At 48.8% G+C, this 22,373-nt stretch overlaps 5 protein-coding genes across 5 annotated transcripts in view; 2 read left to right on the top strand and 3 right to left on the bottom strand.

Moving 5' to 3' along the window:
* Positions 1-2,612, bottom strand: part of LOC125949974 (elongation factor 1-alpha 2) — a 7,522-nt gene extending 4,910 nt beyond the window's left edge. The window contains exon 1 of the mRNA XM_049677485.1: positions 2,467-2,612. The gene's annotated coding sequence lies outside the window, so the exon portion shown is untranslated. The remainder of the gene's footprint in view (positions 1-2,466) is intronic.
* A 1,856-nt stretch (positions 2,613-4,468) lies between these two features.
* Positions 4,469-9,629, bottom strand: LOC125952230 (GRIP and coiled-coil domain-containing protein 2). Its single transcript, XM_049681582.1, has 5 exons — positions 9,455-9,629; positions 9,255-9,369; positions 5,102-9,177; positions 4,930-5,038; positions 4,469-4,868 (listed from the first exon to the last, which is right to left on the bottom strand). Exons 1-5 carry the CDS (start codon positions 9,473-9,475, stop codon positions 4,819-4,821), a joined length of 4,371 nt encoding a protein of 1,456 aa, XP_049537539.1. The 5' UTR covers positions 9,476-9,629; the 3' UTR covers positions 4,469-4,818.
* Positions 9,630-9,734: 105 nt separating this feature from the next.
* On the top strand, positions 9,735-11,012 carry LOC125959098 (uncharacterized). Its single transcript, XM_049691878.1, is given in 3 exon segments — positions 9,735-9,960; positions 10,025-10,450; positions 10,453-11,012. Coding segments are annotated over 3 exon segments (960 nt in total). The 5' UTR covers positions 9,735-9,851; the 3' UTR covers positions 10,878-11,012.
* A 93-nt stretch (positions 11,013-11,105) lies between these two features.
* On the top strand, positions 11,106-11,712 carry LOC125959096 (follicle cell protein 3C-1). Its single transcript, XM_049691875.1, has one exon. It carries the CDS (start codon positions 11,162-11,164, stop codon positions 11,708-11,710), a length of 549 nt encoding a protein of 182 aa, XP_049547832.1. The 5' UTR covers positions 11,106-11,161; the 3' UTR covers positions 11,711-11,712.
* Positions 11,713-11,777: 65 nt separating this feature from the next.
* LOC125959097 (60S ribosomal protein L44) lies at positions 11,778-12,641 on the bottom strand. Its single transcript, XM_049691876.1, has 3 exons — positions 12,562-12,641; positions 12,156-12,329; positions 11,778-12,084 (listed from the first exon to the last, which is right to left on the bottom strand). The coding sequence occupies exons 1-3, from the start codon at positions 12,562-12,564 to the stop codon at positions 11,947-11,949; spliced, it is 315 nt and encodes a 104-aa protein (XP_049547833.1). The 5' UTR covers positions 12,565-12,641; the 3' UTR covers positions 11,778-11,946.
* Positions 12,642-22,373: the final 9,732 nt, after the last annotated feature.

The following is a 22,373-nucleotide window of genomic DNA, read 5'->3' as shown; positions in this document are numbered from 1 at the left end:
TTTCGAGGCCAGCGAAATTGGCCAGCGAAATTGGCCAGCGAAGCACCAGAAACCAATCAATCAAAGTAATCATGGAATGCGCGAAATATTGAATTCAGAAAAAGGAGAATATTCTTATGCCGCTACTATGATCCAGCAATCGTGGCGCAGACACAGACATACAGCACGTTTCTACCCAAATCTCGGCAAACGTACCTCACGGTGCAAAGCATGCGCGATGCAGAGTAGCAACGAGAGACATCCGGTCTCAACCACCACCACCACCACCACTACCTGCGCTGGAAGAATTCTTAACACAACCGGGTCCGTATTTTGTGGCAAAATTTTCTCCATTGGCCCTGAACAGATACTGGAGCAGCAGGCTGCAGCAGCGCCGGACACAGTGTCAAAGCATCGTCGCTACTCTCGTTGGCGTCTGATAGAACATGAGTTTCTTATCAGCGAAGGATGCCAAGGGGGCGAAGCTATCTCCCACGAAAGCTCGCGCACGAAATTGGAATTTATTTGCGATTTTTTTTAGTGAGCCCGTCGACCATGAACTTGCTTAGCTTGCTTAGAGCAGCAGCTACTGGGAAGGGTCCGCTAGGATGAAGAATTCGCGTTGCCCAAGGCATCTAACGGTTCTACTGCTTCCGTGGAACGAATGCCGCAAGTTTCTTCGTGATGTAAGACGAGTATGCGATTTCTATCGATTGCTACGATGCTCACAGTGCATTTGAGCGTCATAAGGTATCGCGATGGCACCAAAGGGTGTGCCACAGTGCAGGAGGAAGACGCCATAACCTATTGCAGGCTTGCTTTTGCAGTTTTGCAATAGCTTCTTGTTTGTCTTGCGGTCTGGGTTCGAATCGTAGACGAGTGAAATTGATAAGCAAGAACGTTCGAAAATCTCCCATCGAGCACTATTTCAACAGTAATCAGCATGCAGAGTGTGTGTGATCACATTTCACCACAAGTGAAATGATGCAGCAGTGCGCTACCGAGCTGCCGGTCCTAGTAGCTCCAACAGTGACGGCAACAGCAGCCATTGCTTTCCCGTCTTGCCAAGGCAACATAAATCGATAAGTTAGCTCACACCAAGTATCGTATGCCGCTGAGCAGTCTCACACTCTATATGGGAGACGTCAACGAATGCTATCGTCCCACCGCCTCGCTCCGATGGAGACGCCTGATACTGGATTTTTCACAAAAGAGCTTTGATAATAAGAAGAATTATATACTTCAGCGTTTGACCGGCCTGCCGTTGCCGAAATTCATTTAGGGTTTGTGAAATTCCATGTAAACCAAAAAGAACCAGAATGTGGTTTTCAAGTGGTTTGGCTGCGTTACTAATTTGTTGGTCTGGTTGGTGGTCGCTGTCCACCTCAAAATCGCATCGATGATGACTCTCCGTGAGCTGCTGGATGCTCTTTTCCAGCCATCCAGTCAACCACCCTGGCAACCGCCCTGACCCCAGCCAATGCGGAAGAGGTTGGTGGAGGTAAGGCTCCCCGGTCATGAAGGTGGCTACTCCGACGGTCATGCGCATATCGTCCGCCCGACCATAAGTGTGAGTGCGGGTGGTATCGAATGCTTTCCATCGTTGTTGCAACTCCCGTATTCACCCAAGAGACTTATTTAACAACTGACATGCAGAATTGCAGACCTATCGTGATTTCCCATTTCTTGTGTAGAGAACGTGAAAACATGCAGTTACTCTAGCTCAACTAGATGTTCCGGTGTGCCAGCGCACACAGACATGCAAGCAAACGCGAGCAAACAGGGGGGACAGTGTGCGCGAATTCACCACTCTTGGGGTTATCGATTTTCACCACCACTACGAGTGCTACGTGTACCGGCGATCGAAAACCACCCCAAGTCGGCCATGTTTGGTGCGAATCTTATTTCGAGCGAGCTCCTTCGACCTCCATCCTTGAGACGAATTGTCAATTATCTCGGCGGTTTCCGAGAGACACACACAATCCATTTACCAGCGTTCCGTTCTCTGACTTGCTCGAGAACTGCCTCATCTTTCACACCAGCTAGCCGCACATAGCTCATCTCCCATGGCGTGTTACCCCAGGGTAGCTGCTTCTATCGCCCTCTTGCTATCTTCCCGCTAGCGTCCCCGCCCGAGAGACGGCGGCCATTTGACATTGTCTTGTCTTCCACCCTGCGTTTACCGTGGTGCGATGATGGTGTGACATCGCACTTTGGGTGATAAATATAGAAAAGCACATTTTCTCGTGCACGATGTTTCGCGAAACGCCGCAAACGCGCGTTGGAAACCTAACCTTACTTTTCAAACCATGTGGTGGACGTGGATTTAGTCTCAGCCGGCAAATTCTAGTCCGGGTGTAGCCGAAAAAAGGTGAAGGGGTGGAGGGAACAAATGGAGAAGTCACAGCCAGTACTTCTTCGCGATGGAATCTTCTTGGAGTAAGCAGGTTTTCGTTTTTTCTTCGCTCGCTTCGGCCATATACTTACATTCCCTTACTGCCGATCACTATGTCGTCGTGCGCCACAAAAGGGGACCCACAGACGCATACACACACACACACACACACACTCGTTGAGTTGGAGAGCAAAAAACTGCACCGAGCAGAACGTGCACAGGACGAGCAATCCGGGAAAACGTTTGCCTTGGAATGAAAAGCTGGGCTCCAGCCGAGGTGATCCAAAGGCAGCCCCAGTCGCCACTCCGGAAACGGTTCTCTCTCTCTCGTCTTCTCTTACTATCGTTCCTGCTCACACACCCGTGCAAAAGATATCCCCCCAACGAGATCTCGCTCTCTCGCTCTCTATGTGTCTCTCTCGATATCCTTTTTTCCTTTTACCGTGCAGGCCGCACCATGCGAGACCGTGCGTATGGAATGTGGAAAGTGAATTGGCAAAATCACAGTTTTCCATCAAACAACCCCATCACCGATGGCAATATCCTCATGAAAATGCACGAAAAGTGCCAAGGGTAGTTCCGAATGGCAACAAAATCTTCATTCTCCATCATTGTCGCATACCACACGCTCCCCACAAATGAAGAAAACTTTACTAGACTATTCCTTTCTAAACTATCTAGACTATCTATCACGTGTTATCTAACTATGTTCGGTTAGACTTAATTTATTGTGAAAATTTTTGCAAACATTCCAACACAACCCACTACACTGTCGAAAAACGGAGCATACAGCCAATGGCCGGCACGACAATGCTTCCAACGATGGTGGTGTCGGTACACCGGTAGCACCAGATTGCAAAGATTCTCTCAACCAACCCGACGTAACATTCACCGATGGATCAAAAGCCGCTAGAGCCACAGCGACTGGCCAGTTATCGTCGGTACTGGATGCAACCGGCTTCTCTGCACCTCGGCTTCGAGCACACCGTACCACACCGTAGATCGTCGTTGAAATTTCCAAAAATTTTCACAAAGTCCTACCGGAACACGGAGCACACGGAAAAACGTTCCACTTACCACGAGCACAAAGGAGCGAAAGGCCGAATTTTCCCACTCGCCGGGCGCACATGCGCGCCCATCGCACCACACAGTTGCCGGAGCGGGTTCATCTGCGCAGTTCATCTGTTCCTGTCTCCTTAAGGGTTTTCGCGAGAAGATACGCTCACCAGAAAGAAGCAGCCGGGCCATCATGATAGGTGCAGGTGGTAATGGGTAAGGGAAGGTGAGGCCGGCCGGTTTCCCGGTTCTATCATATTCTGATCACTAGGGGAGACCGCGGGGGTTCATTTTGCTGCCGCTGGCGTTCGGTAGCGTTTGAATCTCGGCCTCCACGCGCCATTCCATTTGCCAGCGCAATGGTTTGTAATCGATAAAACTTTCGCTGCTTTTCCCTAGTACCCCCGTTTGAGGTCTGATTGATTGGTTACCGCGAAACGATTCGCCCCAAACCAGACCCTAGCAATCGGTAATGAATAAACAATATATCGGCAGCAGAGACAGCAGCAGCAGCAGCGGCATCTCGAATCAACGCACGTGCCTGCTGTGTTGGTTGGTTCATGGCAGTTACGCGAGCATCGCGACCGTGGATCGTAGGCATCGAGGAGCAATGCGCGTATGGGGTCGTTCGGAGTGCCATGGGACAGTCAACATAAAGCAAAACTGGGAAGATGAAGGAAAAACGGAATGAGCAAAAAAGCAGTACAGCACGGACAGATGACACAGTTCGCGATGCTATGTATATCACATGGAGCTGAGTGATGCATGGCAGCAAGCAGTACCGGCCGGCATTGCGGGAGGTAGCGACCGCGATGGGTACTGCGATGGGAAAGAACCATAAAATCGCGCATGTTTTTCTCGGTTCGGATGAACTGTGCGCACTAAATCACGGCACTTGTGATCTCTCCCATGCGGCCAACCCGAGAGAGAGGGAGAACTCTCTATAATTGTGCCGGCGAGGGAGAAGGAAATGGATGAATCTACGACCGTGTTTGCACTTTTGCGAATCCACAAAGCCTTACATCGAACAGTTTGGACTTTTAAATTATATTCTTTTATTGCTCTATTCTATCCCAAGGCATGCAACATAATTATGTTAAAACAATATTCACAAGCGTATTGCGTGACCCAAAGCAATTTAAAGCCTTTAATTAGCCCGTTATGAACCCAATATTGGAAATCATTTCGTACATCGGATATTGCTTAATTTTGTGACCGTTCAACTCACAACATCCGTGCAACAACTCTAAATGAAGCTACATAAAATAATACAACAATTGTGTTAGAATAGATTTCTCCAAATACAGCTAGAGGAATATGGTCGAATGGAAGGAATAGGGCTTTCAGACGGAAGGAGATACTTGAATAAACCGATGTTCACTGTATCTCTAGCTATTCCACAGCAAACCACTCCATCCACGAGAGGCTGTATCGGAACCTGACGAAAACAAGAAATGGCATCAGAATGACGGACATCACGGAAGGTATACTTCACTTACCCTTGGCTACGTTCTGCAGTTTTTGCGTCTCATCAGGACTTAACTTAAGTATTGTGTTGAGCACCGGCACTAACCTCGATCGCTCATCCCCATTGCTTAGCGTTATAAACTGCGCAAAAGAGAAACAAAAGCCGTTAGATCATGGAGCAAGCATACGTGCGAGCAGACTTACCTTAAATATCACATTTTTTAAATACTCCGAATTGTGTACATGTGCTTCACGCTCGATGGACCGCTGTTGTCGGCGTACCTCCTCCTTTAGTAACTCGTTTAGTTGCGTCAACTTGGCTAGGTCTTGTTCCGCTTCGGCCAACACCGCCGTTAAATGGCGCACGCGGCTTTCCTGCTTCGTGAGCTGTTCCTTCGTTTGCTGCAGCTCAACGGTCGGCGAAGGTCCTCGACCACCGCCGAAAAGAGAACCGTGAAGCGACTGATCCGTCTCGGCTCCATCCATGGCCATCTCCACGGAGGCGGAATCATCGAAGGAATTGTTCAACAGATCTTCCAGCGGAATGATGTCCCGATTGCGCGCCCCTCTGGAGTTGGAAGCGGTGGACAGCTTCCGTCGCAACGTGTGTACGCCTGCTGCTGAGTTTTGGTTGGTGCTCTCGGATCCTTCACCATCTTCACGCTCCATCAGTAGCAGATTAATTCGTTGTTCATCGGTAAATGCGGCCACTCTGGTAGTAGCGCCGGCGGTGGCAGAGAAAGATGTCGAACCAGAAGCCGGAAGGTTATTGTTTAGCAGTCCACGTACGGTGTTCACTCCATCGGCGGCTTCCGCCCGTAGACGGAGGGTAGTTTGCAGCTGTTCCATCTCCCGGCCATGGCTTTCGCGCAGCTCTTCCAGCTGCTTCTTGTAGCACTGGACTAACGTTTCGTTCTGGATGCGTTGCGTTTTTAAAGCTTCTTGTTGCTCGAGGCTCGCTTTGCGCGATTCCTCTAGAAGTGTTTCGTGCTGAAGCCGGGCTTCTTCCAAAAGATTTAACAGCTCCTTGCAACGATGCTGTGTTCGCTCTTTTTCACTCTTCAGCTCCTCGTTACTCTTTGAAAGCTCAGCCACTTGTCGCCCCAATTGCTGCTGCTTGCTTTCAATCATCTCCAGTGATCTCTGGGCTTGATTCAGTTCTTCCTCTAGCTCCTTTTCGCGGCTGCTGTCTTTGCTTTGATTTTGTCGTAACACGGACTGAGCTCGAATCTTGTAGCTAGCGAACTCTGTCCGCACATCCTGGACTTCCTGATGCCGTTCGGCTAACTCCTTCCGCAGCTCAACCAACTCACTTTCCAGAGCAAGGGTTTGTTTTTGGAGATTGTTTTTCTCCTGCTCCAGCGTACCGCAAACTTTTTCCTTCTCCGCCGCAACTTGCTCCAATTCTACGCGATTATTCTCGACACGTTGTTTCGCCTGATCGTGTTCGCCGCGTAGCTCTTCCAGCTGATTCATAAGCTCCAGCCGCTTATGTTCACTCTGGCGTAGTTTGCCTTGCTGTACATCGACTTCCTGCTTGAGTTCCCGCGAATGCTTTTGCTGTGAATCGAGGCTCTCTTCCAGCACTACCAGCTGCTGCTTGAGGCTTTTCATCGTTACCGCCTGCGTATCGATCGTGCCTTCGAGCTCCTTCACCAGCGTCTTTTTCGCTTCCAGCTTACTGTTCAGCTCGGTCAGTGATCGCTCGTACGCTTCCATTTCGAGGCTCAGCACATTCGCCTTTTTCACGGCCAGTTTTGAACGATCGAGTTCCATGCGGAGCTCCTTCTGTCGTTCCTGCTCATCGACTAGTTCCTTCTCTTTGCTCTTCAAGCTCGCCTTGAGCCGCTGGTTTTCTGCATCGATTTCACGCTTCGCTAGCTGGAAAGCGTCCTTTTCACGCTTTAGATTTTGTATTTGCGTCTGATATTCTCGCACGGTGGTTTCCAATGTGCCACGATCTACCTTCGTGCCTTCTACATCCTTCTGAACTTGCTGCAATGTTGCGATCTCGATCGTTTTACTCTCAACCTCTTCCCGCAGTTTCTCTGCATCTTTTCGCACAACTTCCAGCTCATCCTGTAAGCGATCGTTTTCGGCTTGTAACGTTTGGATGTTCTTGTTGGCTGTGGCAAGAGATGCTGTGCTCTCTTCTACTGCAGGGACTCCGGAAGATGAAGATTCTTGCTCGTACTTTTGCAACAGCACTGTCTGTTCAGCTACCTTCTTTTTTAGCTTCAAAGCCAACGAGCGTAGCTTGATATACTTTTCTTCAAAGCCTTCATCCAGTTCCCGCATTCGTGCAACGTCTTCCACGCGGGAAATGGTTGAGGTGGACATTACATCACTCTGCGCGTCGAAACTTATATTGGAACGATCCTTCATCGTTGCCAGCTCCTCGCGCTGGCGCTCCAGTTCAGCCTCTTTTTCAACAACACTTTGCTGAAGCTGCTCAATCTTTTGCTTCAACGGAAGCATGTCAGTCGATTCCACGTGCGACAATTTATCCTGTAGCTCCGTAATTTTCGACAACTGCAGATTAATTACTTCACCACGTGCCTTCAAGATTTCATTCAACTCCTTGAGCTCCGTTAGCAGCTCGCTATTTTCCGTTTTCAGAAGCGTATACTTGTCTACGCTCTCTGTAGCGATTGCTTTAGTTTGATTCATTTCATCGAGTAAACGTTGACTTTCGGCCGTTTGTTGGTCAAGCAAATTTTGGCAAGAGCTGAGCTCACCTTCCAAATGCTCGGTTTTGGCATTCGCCTGTTTCAATTTTTCTAAACTCCCCTTCAACTTTTCGGCCAGTTGTCCCAGTTGTGCCTCTAGGTTCTGGTTTTCAATTATCAGCTTCTGCACAACCTGTTGATTTTCGTCTAACTTTCTTGCCATCGTCTCTCGAGACACCGTTTCTTCAGCACAACGCGACGTTTGACTCTCGTTGGTAGCTTGGAGGGCTGCTATTTGTTGACTGTACACTTCATTTTGTTGCTCGATGGCAAGCAGTTTAGCACTGGTTTCTTGATAACGAGCTAACAGCTCGCCATTCTTTTCTTGCTCCGTACCAACGGTTGATTCAAGCTTCTGTGATAATTGATTCCTTTCCTTTTCTCTGTTATCTAATTCTTGCTTCAAGCTAACAATTTCTCCTTCATACGATTTGCGTAGGTTTTGAATAGTTTCTTCAGCTTCTGATTGATTTCGAAGTTGTTCCGTCAGTGTGGTTACTTGGTTTTCCAGACTTTGCTTTTCTATTTGCAAGGATTCCACCATTTTCAGATTCTCGGCTATACGCTCAGATAACTCTTCATGCGCCTGGTGAGTATCTGATAGTGATGACGATTGAACATTTAGTTTTTCCTCTAAATTGTTTATCACAGCCTTCGACGCCTCCAGATCTTTACGAAGGTTTTCCTTTTCTTCACTGTCCAACCTTTGCTTTGATTCCGATTCTGACATAAGGCGTTGATTTTCGGTCGTCAAGGTTACATTGCCAGATTTTAAATTTTCTACCTCCAACCGCAATGTTTCCAGGAGGGATTCGGTTTCAGCCAGTTTGTGATCGGTTTGATCCGTGGATTCTCCTTCCAACTTCAAAGCCTTCAATTGCCGCTGCAACTCTTCATTCTCCTCCCGTAGGCCGCAGTTCGTTTCGCTCAGGTCATCTTTCTCCTTCTCGAGCGTGCTTATCTTTTCAAACAACACTTCTGACGCATTTGCCAGTTCCTTTTGCCACTTTGGAACTTGTTCGGCGTAATCTTTTACTGTTTTAAGCAGTATTTTGCGATCCGATTTGAGGAGAAGCAGTTTTGCGTTGATTTCTTGTACCTTCGCCTTATACAGCTTTAATTTGCGAATCAGTTTTTCCTCCCGTCCGTTGGGATCTGCTTTGGACGGTGGGCTAGCTTTGGCTCGGATAAGATCCTGTTCCAACTTTCTATTTTCTTCTTCTAAATCCTTCAAACGTTCGGTAAGCTCATCATTGCTACTAGGCTTTGCATCTTGCTTCTCGGAGTGCTCTAGTTTCTGCCGTAGATCATCCAATTCTGCCATAAGCTGCTGCTTCATCTGTTCGTGCGATGCTTGTTCGCTTGAAAGCTGAGCCGCAGTTTTGGCCAACTGTTTCTCCAGCTCATCAACTCGCATTGTGGCCATCAATTTCTGATCCATATAGGAGTCGGCCACTTCCTGCATGGCCTTGATGCATTCCTTATCTGCGTTTTTCTGCGTTTCATAGTGATCCAGTTGTTCTTTGAGTCGCCGATTTTCTTCCTGGCACTCTGCAATAGAGAATAAGGATGAAACAACCCCACCACTGAATCAGCTGGCGCTCTACGACCAAAACGATGATTCCTACCATCCTTTGCTTGTTTTGCTTTTTGCGCTATTCCCAGCAAACCTTTGCATTTCTTGACCAATTCGTCCCGCGACAGATTATCGAACGGGCCGGGTTTGCGCGCCGCAGCGGGATCCTGCAAAGACGATTGGTAAAAATCATCATCATCCGGTGACGAAATTGTCGATGCGGCAATCCGTTCGAGGGTCACCTGAACTCACCTGATCCGAACTTTGGCTCATGGTGTTGACTCGTTGGGAACAGAATTTTTTAACACCAGACTTACTGTGTAGAGGAAAACGGTGCACTCAGGACATAGCGTTTAATTAGGGAAAGAAATCTTTGGAGAAATCGAATTCGATAAGGAAAAGTGCAAATAAAGACGACCTCCTCCTCCTTCTTCTTCTTCAGCTTCTCCTTCTTCTTCGTCGTCGAGACAAGCATTTCATGTCGCGTGGATGACAAGTTGTGTTTTGGATTTTTTTTAAGAAACAGAAATAATCCGAGTTCTTTACCATTTAGGAATCCATTTATTCTTCGATCGGAAAAAGTGCATAGAAAAGCCACCTCCTCCTGCGTTAATTTAAGTTTTGTTCTGTTCTTTTCCTGTGAAATATCATGTTCAGCACGCTCGAGCACCTGAAACGCCGAACTCCGGAGGGAGGAATAAATCGCAGAACGTACATTCAGTTGCTCGTAGATGAATATTACGAAACATCGAATGTCGGTAAGTGCTTCGGACGGTACCGATAAAGTGGGAAATTATAATTTCTGCGGTCTTTGAATTTCAGAGGCACACCAACAAGTGACCGCTAATCTGGCCAACTTCGCTTATGATCCCATCAACTGGCGCTTTCTGCAGGAAGCAAAAGCGCACGAGTTGTTTTACGAAATCCTCGGCGAAGGAATCGTGGACCGTTTGCTCGTTGTGCACGCCATCGTAGGTCTAACCAACATATCACTGGATCCCGGTATCGCGGAATACCTGATCCGCAGCAACGGTTTGAAGCGACTCGTGGAACTGCTGGAGAAGTACATCGCGGATTGCGAGATAGTCTGTAATGTGCTGACCTGCTTGACCTTTCTGCTTAATGCCGAACGATCTCAGACGTTGCTGAGAGATCAGAAACTGTCGTCATTACTAGTGCGTTTGAGGCAGAACGCGAATCCCAGAATTTCCAACCTTGCCGTGGTACTCTCGGAAGACCTCAAACAGAAATAACGATGCTGCGATCGTTACTCCAAACCCGGTGCTTTAGCGTCAGTAGTGGCGTGACTGTGGGAACAGTTTTCCGTGTCACGCGAACATTCCGGGAGCAGGATCTACAGCACTTTGTTGCCCTCACCGGCGACAGTAATCCGATTCATGAGACGACGATGCCGACGGATATCAACTCGGGTGCATTCGTAAATGGAGCTTTCCTGAATGCCGTTATAGCCGGCATCATAGGCACGAATTTCCCCGGGCATGTTGTAACAATGCAACAGTTTCGCTTTCCAAACCGTTGCCACTTGCACCGTGAAGTTGCATTCAGTGTACGGGTAGAGGAGCTGCGCAAAATTGTTACCGTTTCGTACGAAAGCAAACAGGATGATCGCACTGTTTTCGAAGGCACCGCCAAACTGTTTGCGTTGAAAACGTAAGCAAATCGACGGCGCCAGGGGAACTGCACAGCTGGCAGAACGCAACTTTCTACTACCGGTGCAAAATGTTGCAAATTGTGTTCATGCTACATAGTGAAAGTGGCCACTAATGTGTAAATAAATTTCGAAACACAAATAACCAACTAGTCTAAGAGAAAGGATAGCGGGCATTACTGCAAAGTACTTTCTTTCCCGAAGCGGATAGAGAAGAGAAGTCTAGATAAGGCCGGTACGGTACGATTGCTCCTAGTGTGCCTTCAGTTATTCTTGAAAGATCATCCAGAATGGATACGCGTTGCTGTGCCCTTTTGTTGCGAAGTCTTCTCACCGTCAGCATCTTCCTGAGTGCCGCCACAGCGGGAAAGTATTCCCGGTTTCGTGCAGCAGATGTTGAACGGAACGCCATCACCAACGCACCCTGTACCTGTGCCATCTTTCTGTCCGGCCAATTCAATCGCTTCAATCGGACGGAACAACCAAAGGGTAATCCTGGCATACAGCTGGAATTGATGCAGCACTTTGCCTGCACCGCGACCGGTAACAAACAGTGCTCCAACCGGTGTCTAGATGCGATCGTCAAGCATTTGCCCAACTCACAGAATGTGATCTGTGCCACTATCGATCGGGACTGTTATCGAGAGCGGGCCTACCTCTTCTATCAAAATTGTGTTCCTCGCTGGGTCAACAGCAATCTTTCCGCGGGCAAAGAGTTCTGTTGCCAAAACGATGAACCGATGCGGTGTAACTTGATGGCCGAGCTAATACGACAATCGATACTGGAGAACGGTAATGCAACGTCGATCGCGGTAACCAGTTCAGAAGAGCAGAGGTGATATCAGACGCGACGGGATCCCGTAAATAAAATGCTAAAAACAAACCGGCCATCCGAGACTTATTTGTAGTGGTTGTTTCTCACATCATGAGCAAACGCAGATCGGTAGCCAATCCATCGGTGTGCAGGGTCGTAACACAGCACACGAAGATACCAGGACCGGACACCAACCGGCGTTTACCGAGCTTTTATTCACGATGTCGGGGGGTGTACACAGAGGATGGAACAAACGCCAGCTTAGAACTGGATCATCTGTCCCTTGCGCTTCTTGTCTCCACCGAGCTCGAAGTGTTTGCAACGCTTCAGCGGGGTCTGTTTGCGGTACTTGCACTCGACGCACTCCATACGCAGCACGATTTTCTTCGTGGTCTTGGCCTACGGGGACAATCAGAGAATGGATCGCATTAGAATCCGCCAGCCTGGTCGGTTTTGTCGAACGGAGTTACCTTCTTCCGGAAGATGGGCTTCGTTTGACCTCCGAAACCTTTCTGTTTACGATCGTAACGACGACGGCCCTGGGACGCCTGTCGCTCCTTCGACTTCTTGTACTGCGTCACCTTGTGCACGCGGTGCACCTTGCACTTCTTGCAGTACGTACGGCGCTGCTTCGGTACGTTAACCTACGGACGAGAGCCGCAACGGCAGAGCAGAACACAAGCAGATTAGTCCACCGGAACTCGAAGAAGCGGCCACACCATAACCTCCGGGTCCGAAACCGCGAAACACAAAAACATAGCCCCAAATCGACGTAAACCGCACTGTGGCCGGTTCGAGGCGAGTCCACGGAACACGGTCACATAGAAATCGGTCGGAAATTGCATCGGTAAGGGGCTAAATTCACGGAAATCGTACCATTTTCGATGTTCTCGTCGATCAAGTCACAATAGAAAAGAGAAAGAAAAACCCGCCGGAAGTACACTTTGACAGCCAAATTATCGTTTATTTTGTCGTTTTTATTTCATTCGTTGTATCGTTTTGATCGTTTTGATTGTTTGTCATCGTGCAAGCAAATAGATACAAGTGATTGGTATTCAAGCACACTTGCTTCTAGCGCCAGCTATTGGCGAGTAGCGAAGAGTATGACCGGCGAGCAAACCCCATTCAAACTTACCGGTCGGGTGGCCGGCGGTCCGGAAATGATTGGGTACATCACAGATCAACCAATGAAATTAAATTTCTTTCCGATATCGTACACATGAGCCATCATTTCATGTCCGGTTTTGTTCCAGCGTGATCCAGCTGATCCTTTTCACTTAACTTTTGGATTTTTCGGGACAAATATTTCCCGAAACCACTACAAGGTGCACCCCGATTAATAGCGCATCGAAGGCAATCGCTCACCTCTCTTATATTATTCTCGGGTTCGTCCAACGGCGGGACACCGGACCTGTGCGGCATACGAATCAAATAACCATAAGACCACCTTTAGTGGCAACGCTCATTACGGTAATGTACACCGTTGGGGGTAAAACCGTCAACCTTTTGGTAAATAAAGCCTCCCCTTTTGCAGTAGTCCTGACTCGATGCCGGTCATCCATACCGCGTGGCGCTGGTAATGATCCCAGCCTCACATACATGTTCACCGCAGTCGCAAACGCATCGCCAATGCATTACCACCATGTGTTGCCTTTCTTCATCGACCGTCGTTTGCATCCTGCGCGCCAAGCGAAAGCTTCACACAGCGCACAATCCCGCTCAACTACCAGTTACTTCGCTTCCTTTCGAGGACAATCGCAGTAAAACTCCTTTGGGCAGCTCAGCAGCAGCAGCAGCAACAGCAGCATCAGTCGTTTCTCCTGTTTCGTGTACGGCCTGGACCATCCCCACGTCCGCCTCCCCTTAACCAAACCATGAGCGTCTTCTTCGCACATAAATTGTTATTTTATGGTTTTGATGCAAGTCAGAGATTTTTGTTTTTTAGCTTCGTTGTCTCTCCTTGCGAGCATCCACTCGCACGGGCGACGGGCGACGGACGACTGGCGACTGGGGCACTACTTTTCATATCGCTAAACCACCCAACGGCTCCTTCTCACGTTCCCGATTTATTTATTTATTTTGTTTCTGGCCTCCGGTTCCCATTCCTGCTGCCCAAATCCTACGCAATCGCTCCCTGCTGCTGCAATGCTGTTCCAAAGTGTTTGTAAAATTAAGTTAAATTTGCGCTCTGTTTGCGTATCTCAACGCGATTGATGAGTGGCTCCATCCTTCATAGTGATCGTCCTTTTTTCAGGTTCGGCGACCGTAATTGGTGCTAATTCTCGGTGCCTTCCTTCGTTTCGCTCTCTCGGCATCCTCTTTCACGATGTTCTCAGGAAATCGTAGGAATTGGCAAACAGCAGAACTAATTTGTGAATATTAAAACGACTTGTTATTGCAACCACCGTCAACTTCACCATCATTTGATCATATTCTATCGAAAGATTGTTCTGATCAAAGGGTATTTGCATTCGATTTCATCATCCACGATACCTCAGGTATTGATGGTCAAGCAGACCATCCATCAATCACAAAGTACACGAAATGTGTAACTCTGGAGTTCACGCGGTACAGTTTCAGCATCGTTTATTGGTGCTTGATTACGATAACGATTGGATGGAACCCAAAATGTGGAACAGACACACACACAATATCGGCATCCCAATTGGAGCCGCTCTCCGTTTGAAGGACCTTTCGCAGTCCGATATCAATTTGGTCAGTTTGCAATTAACTCGTAACGGAGTAGCGGCGAAAATCGGTGAAACAACTGCTCCGGCAGCTCCTCCGATGCTGCTACCACATTGTAAGGCTTGCCTGCTATTGGCATGCCGATGCTAAGGAGGGGAGAAAACCGCGAACCCACCAATCCGCCCTATTCGTCGGTGTCGAATAAAAATTAAAACAAGCAATAATGCTAAAAAGCACCCCACACACACACACACACCGCGTTCGAGCAACTTTCCAAAGCGGTGGCCCACACGCACCGCGGTGGCGAAAGGAGGATAACATGGCCAGCTCATGGACGCTCACTGGCCGAGGTCCTCCCAGAGGGAGCGAAATGTACCAAAAAGGACGGATCCTCCTCTCGCCTGGGGACCAGCGCGCGCCGGTTAGCAGGGTGATAAAAGTCTAATAAAGGGAACTTTGCATTTCACTGTGGCCATCGGACGGTCTCGGACGGGATGGAACCGAATGCCAACTGTACGATCGTTTGGATGAAATAAAACAGGAAAAAAGTAGAAACGCGCGTACGGGACTCTCTCTCTCTCATCACACGCGGATGAAATGAACAAAACAACAGGAACACAAAAAAAATGCCAAGAAATCCCGGCGAAAAATCATTCCCGGTCGATCAAAACATTTTATGGAGACAGGCGCGGGTTGCGATGCTCTCTGCTGGCGGAGATTCTGGTCTGTTCATTCGATTCTTTCTCCTCCATCCTGCCACTATTATGCTTCGACTGGATTTTATCTCCCTCTCTCTCTCGGTCTCTCTCTCTCTCTCTCTCTCGTTCTTTCTCGCTCTTGTTTCATCTTTCACCAGTACCCCGGAATCGAGGACTGTCTCGCTTATGGTGGATGCAGCGTCAATAAAATTATATGAGCCATTTGCATATCGTGGTCGATGAGCTGATGATGAGCGGGATTTCGAAGGGAAGGGTTCGTATGATCTTACACTGTGGCTGCACATTTCGATACATGAACCGAATGCAAGCGTTTCGTCCAGCTTAACCATGGCCCATGGTATGCCTGGTAAGCGGTAATCCTTTCCTTTGAAAAGGGATTTGACCTCTGCACCGCATCGCATTGATGACGACATCGGCGAACTCGAAGCAGTGTCCTCCCTACCGATAGCCTTTCGTTTCGTTTCGTTCAAGACGGCGACAGTCAACTTCCCGGAAGCACGGGACCTCCGCTTTGCTGTGTGACCTACCATCGTCGCCGATCGCGGTCCCGTGATCGAGTTTTTATCGAGGAAGGAACCCCCATCGCCTGCGCTCTCGGTGCAACCGAAAGGCTAACGGAAATGGAAGGCTAAAGTCCATAATTCCTGCGCTCCTTAATGAGATACGAATGCACCACGTGGTAGGACCCGGTCCAGAGCCGGTTCAAATGATTGCCGTTCGGCCCTAAACCCCGATCACAGTTATGCAGAAGAGCCGGTCCAGTGTTGTTTTGGGTGGTGCAGGGAACAAACAAAACGATGGCGATGGTTGCCGCGGGAAAGCGAACGGCTAAGAAGGAACACGAGGGGCGGGGGAGGTGCACGATCATCAATCGATCGCGCCAAAGATAGTGAAAACGCTACCGGACGCATGTGCGAGCGAGTGAATAAAAGAGCAACCAACCAAACGGCCAAACTCAGTCAAACAGTGCCGAAAGAGCAGCGAAAACAAACAGAAAACCGAGAATGGAATGAGGGGAAAACTGAAAGATCAGCTCCATAAATTAATTTGCTCGTCCGCCTTCTCGCGTGGGGTTTGTTGGTGAACTTTTTGTTTTAGGTTTTCCGTCCCGGTTCATTTTCCGGCCTGTGGCGTAGGTCGCCAACAAAAAAAAAAGCCACGGGCCACAGAAAGGTTCAAGCTTCCGTTATCTGTCCCTTGTGAAGAACGAATCTCACGGGTCTTAGGAGCGTCCGTAGGTGCACCGTTTCGAACGTTATGCGCTTAGGAATAATACGGTGTTTTCTCGCATTCCTTCTAGGAGAAGCATACTTATGACCGGCAGAGAGCCAACTTCTCAAGGAATTGGTGGCATGAAACCGAATAAAACCTTAAATTCACACCTCCCATGTCCACAGTTACACTTCAGTTCACCGGAATTTATGTGATTTAAAGAACGAAATATCAAAATACCCCTGTAATTGTCTTTTTTCAGCAGAAGAGAATGGATCTACAATTTTTGAAAATTTTGTTTTGTGAAACTACAATTGCAATTGTTCCAAAATGTTGGATTAGCTGATCACGTGCTCTTCATTCACGCTTCACGTGATCACGACTCATCATGACCTTGAAAAGATGTCTGCAAGCTAGTGTTGTAATCCTTCCTTTTGATGGAGTTTTATTGATTTCTTTGGTAATACACGAACCCTAGCATTCATTAACAATGTGCCAAAAAGGTCAATTGCATTTACATCATTAGCTGTATATTACTAAACCTCACGAGCCAAAGAATTTCATAGTATTCGGAAGATCCAGAACACCGCCGACAATCCAGCCAGCCCTTACTCAGCATGGAACCAAAATCCACAATTTTACTCTATTGGTTTTACTGAGCACGGGCCGTGGTGCGTTCCGGACAATCGCATGGTCATTAACGATTCTCTTTTTTTTTTCTCACTCTGTAAGCCGCAGAGAGAAAAAAAACAAGAGAATAGCTTAGCACGCATCCATTCCCATTACACCTGTGGTGCCACAGCTTGACACGAAAAGCATCTAATAACGCACCTTCTGACGCTTTTCGAAATGAGCTTAAGTTCCGCCGCGAACCGACTGTGACCGTGCAGTGTCTCGGCGAGCACAACCATCAGGGTACAGTATAGCCTATGCTTCACGCTTCTTCCTACGCGATCCATACGGCTAATGTGTTTTTAATTCGGAATTCGGCTCTAGGAGCGCAAGGGAATCCAACGTAGTCAAGGAAGACGACAAAGCGAGCGACGCGGACTTTTCGGTTGACCCATCCCGATGCTACGTCCGAATTGTGCCAAAAAGGAAGACGGATACAACTTCAGTCTGTGTGTGTGTGTGTGTGTGTGTGTGTGTGTGTGTTCGTCCATTTGTATCGTCTCCTTACCTCCTAGGGTCATCAAGCAGTCGCTCTAGTCGGAGGCAATAAGTCGTGAAAACCACAAACGGCAACGGACACCATTCCTCGCTGAAACCACAGGACAGCGCCCGGCCAGCGCCCGGCCACGGCATCCGCGCCGAGGTGTCGGTACGTGTAACGAGCAAATAGGCGCTAATCATCGGTGGCCTTCACGGTGAGCTCAGTTTCCCACCATAAAACAGCCCGACCAGACCGGCCACCGTCCGTGGAGGATGATGTGCTGCTGGATGATCGGCGTAGAACGGGTGCTAACTATTTTTCCCAAATCCTACGGCTTAGTATGCCATGCCAGGCACCACGGGGAATCGTTGCCAGTGAATGGACTAGAGCGAGGAATTTGTCAAATGCCGAAGTACGACGCCCCGCTGTTATTCGCGGAGTTCGGCATCCGGGGAATGCGTATTCTGGCAAAGTATTTTAGATGGAGGACTTGACGCACGTTAATTAAAACTTTGCAGATCGTTAGTTTCCATTTGTGTGACGGTGAAGACTTTCCACTGGAGAGTCACAATACGTAGTACCTGTGAGGAACAACTGCCGCCATGGACCTCGGCGTCGTACTTTTCACAATTTGTGTTTCGTTGGGAAGGAAAGGTACCGTCGACGGCGTCTCAGTCAGTTGCGTCAGTTACGAAAGGAGCCAAACAATTGAACATAAAACGGACCTCGGCCTCGGCCCGCTTGCCACCCGTTTGGTCGATGGTCCGGAATGGGTGAATCCGCTCTGCATTGTCCCTCGCTTTGGTTGAAATTCTTCCAAATCCTCATCAAACCTGTCGGTCAGCGCGCGATCGTTCGCTTCCCAAAGACACCGAACTGACCTGGTAATTATCAAACATTTGATTGAAGTCGTAAAAACCCTTTGCCGCGAAGACGCACGAGGATCGCTCCTCGCATGATCTCGCGGCATTTCGCGGCATCCAATCTCGGTTGCCCTCGGTCGCTGTTGCCACGGTGGTCTGGTAGTCCGATGAACTCAACGCGCAATGGTTTGGGGCGTGCTCCGGTGTACATACACATTGGTGTGGGTTGTACGCACCCCGAACAATGCACACCGACCGACCGGCCGACGGGGAACTGTCTGATGGACCCAGAGAAGAGTGGGGCGATAGGACAGACCGAGGCATACACACCGAGAGACCCATAGACCACCGAGGCCACACTGTACGGGTTGCCACTCCTGATGCACACACCAGGACTGGGGCCAACGTGCCACGAAGGGGCCAACCAACAGCAGACAGGGGCGGGGGGGGTCCAGCAGTAGCAGCCGTTCCGGTTCGGTAACCATCCATCCGTTCCGAAACCTGTGTGCCCTGTGTGCTGAACATCCCGCTCTCTCTGTGTCTGTGTAAGTACTCCTCCTGGGGGCGGTTGGTACGGTTCACGGACTCGCTGCAGCGCAATCTGCTCGTCGCTCAGCAGTTGCCACGGTTGGCTGAGCAACAGACACACGCTACGTAGAAGGGCTGGCGATGCCAGTGGATGGCACTCCCCTGGCTGGCTGGCTGGCTAGCTGGCTGGCTGGCTCTTTGCAGAGAATGGCTCGTTTCGAATAGAGCGATCAGGTCGGTCGGACGGAATCGACCGGAGGCCCTCGAGTCATCCTGTGACGTGATGGTCGTTGGATTGTGACGATTTGCATTTGAATTGGTGAGGAGCAGGCGGAAGGGAACCTTGATTCCGACACAGAGGTAAAGATTCAGGATTACAAATACTGTTCAATGCAATCAAATTTTCAACTTTAAATTGGTTGCATATGTTTCAAGCATATAAAGAAGATTGGTTTATACTCAAATTACAACCAGCCTTATCTCATTTCCATTTTTTGCATAACAGGCAGACGATCACTTTGATACGAAAATGTTTAATGCTGTTTGTGTGACCGATTCTACCTTCGAATCTTCAGAAACGTTACAATCAATCAGTGATTCTTCGTTAACTTCGAACTAACAAAACTGACACTCCCTTGACGAAAGAATAAGTAAATAAAAATTCATGTAAATATCAGTTAGGACCAACCAAAAGAGAAAGAAAACAATAAAATATCACCACAAAGGACAATGAATGAAAAAAGAAAAGACAAGAGAAATTAACCTGTAATTGAGCTGCAGAAGTGCGGAAGGAAGTGCGGGACCAGAGGCCATCATGCACACTGCAAACCGAGAAACAACCAGAAACAAAGTACGAAGCGGGGAAAAAAAGGAAAATTTTATTCGAAACCGGAAAAGAGAATTGAGAAGAAGGCAGCACAAACAGCAGCACAAGCACTTCCATAGAGTGCAACAGCGCAAAGTTTGCAGAAAACAGAAAAGTAAACCCGACCGTCGGCCAGCACACGCAGACGACAACAAACCCATAACACGGCAAGAATGACAAAATGACCAGCCCGGCTGCCAGGCAGCCAGTCAGCCAGGGTCCAGGATTTTTACGGCGTAGAAATGTAAATGATTCCAGCGACAACGGGAGCAATAAAACAATCGACAAGGCCCCTTCCCCCCCCCCTCTCCCCCCCCCCCGCCTTGGCCCCTCATCGTCAACGGTGGGGTAGCACGGTTAAAATGCGCTTGGCGGTGCGGAAATGTAGAGGGTAATAAATAAAATTTCAAGTGCAAAGATGACGATGACGACGATGATGATGATGATGATGATGATGGTCACAAAGAGGACGCAAAAGCAGAGAGAGACAAGTCAGCCAAAAGAAGGGTAAGCATCCTCTGCTCCTCCGGACGTTGTTGTCGTCGTCGTCGTCGTCGTCGTCGTCGTCGTCGTCGAAGGAAGGAAACAGCAAACAAGCAGGGCATGGCTCCAACATTAAACGCCTTTCCTTTTGTGCGTCTTTTCGCGGCTAAGGGATGAACTTACAGTAATTAATGGATTGTGCTTTGGTCGCTCCACCAGATCCAGATTCACACAGGGTTTCGGTTTGTTGCTGGCCATTGGTGTAAAGAGTTATGCATGTTGAAAGTATCCTAACCTGTGGGACAGTTATGAACATGCATTTAATCTAAATTCATAATTTGGAAGTCAGCCAAAGGAGGCTTCCAAATATTCTATTTAGAACAGCACGCCAAAAATGATACAGCACTGTTGTCCCAGGATATGAGCACAGCAGGCGATGCAAAGATGCAAATTTCCAGCGAGCATAGGATCATCGTTACGAGCGAGAGAACCAAACTGGGGATGGAAGCAATATGGTAAAAAAAAAGCGTCAACCTTATTATGGAACATTATGGAACTGCTGCTGGTCGAGGTGAGCTGTAAATTAGGCTTCTCCAAACGGAATCCTCCAGACCAGACCAGAAAGGCGTCCAAAATCCCGTTCGAGGTTACGGACAGTACAGCAGCCTCGGTCTCCAAGATCTGAGCATCGGTATCGACACGCATCGGACGCACACGCTTGACGCCGTGAAGATCGTTTCCTCACCCTCAATCGGTCGGACCCAGTAACTGGCGCTTCCTTTCCCCGCAGTGGGAAAACGAAAAGAAAGGGAACAGCGAGAGTGCCGCAAAGCTATGGTGCGATTCTGTGGCCCGAGGTTTAGCGCGCGACATAAGCTTTTAATGTTCTTCCGCGCGGCGATCTGGTTTGCGTGGCGTTGCGCACCGGTATCTCCATTGCCGACGTCCTGACGCGAGAGATTGAACGGATTTCGGGCACTTCTTTTACCTACGGCCGTATACCTACGCCGGTTCCGCTGATCCGCGGGACCACGGTTCGACTTTTTACTGCCGGACAGTTAATCTGCGACCGTCACCGTACTTTATCTTCCGGCAATTCCGGTGTGCGTTTCCGTTGCTGTTGCCGAGTGGTTAGGGCTCTCGGTTAGGGCTAGGCTAGGCCATTAAACTTTGACCTGAGTCGTCGATAGTGTAGAGGTGTATTGCCGTAATTAATGCTCCTCTACTCTACTTTATTCTACTCTACACGAGACATTTTTTTAACAAAATGCATCAAGATGGTCTTTCATGAAGCATTTGTCGTAATTAATTAATTAATCCTTCAATTGATCTCTATAATATTCATGCTGCAGTGAGTAGTGAGTTTTCAGGCGATCGAATCTAAAAAAAACATTGGTCGTCTCCTCATAACTGTTTCAAGGGATTGGAATTGAAGATCAAATTCCTCGTGGCATCTGACGGCCAGAAAAGTGGAGTTACGAGCTATTCCACGAGCGCGTCCATTGCCCTTGCCACAGGTGCCACATGGTGTTGCCCGTATGTAGCCCGGGCCCCTGGCAATACGATTAGCCTGGTGATCCTCATATTTCGGCCAACCGCCTAAAGTGATGAGTAATGGCAATGTGTGCGCACGGTTGCGCTCCCATATGGTTCCCGTGACGCACTGGAATGCAAACCGAGACGATCGCGACTATTGTTCTCTTTGGCCGTTTCCCTTTTGCTTCGCTTCCCCCTCTAACCATGCACCTTCCGTCCCAAAAGCTAATCTTGATTCCGATCGAGACTTTTGAAGAGCTAGAAGAGTATCCCTTTCTACTTTCCTTTCCATCGCAATCGAACGATCCACTGCTCCACTCGGCTGCTGCTGCTGCTGCTCGACGGTCCTAGTACGCACTCCAGAGTCCAGGGTCCGAGTTGGAAAGTGAACACAAAACATTCAAAATCAGAAAAACAAAAATTAACCGGTCACTCACACGCGGCTCCAGACGTTCCAGGCCGCATCGGCTTTCGGCTTACCCCCCCTATGAATGTGGCCATCGCCTTCCACTTGGTCTTGGTCGTACTGCGTCGATCGGCTCCCGGAGTCTCCAACGGCACTCCAAGCTTCCCTCGGCCTCCCCGGGCTCTCCCAAACCCGGCTGTGTGTGAGATTGAGGTCCACAGCCACACAAAAAAAT

This window comes from Anopheles darlingi, chromosome 2 (genome assembly GCF_943734745.1).
Source record: "Anopheles darlingi chromosome 2, idAnoDarlMG_H_01, whole genome shotgun sequence".
Lineage (NCBI taxonomy): Eukaryota > Metazoa > Arthropoda > Insecta > Diptera > Culicidae > Anopheles > Anopheles darlingi.
This window is presented reverse-complemented; position numbering and strand designations above follow the sequence as displayed.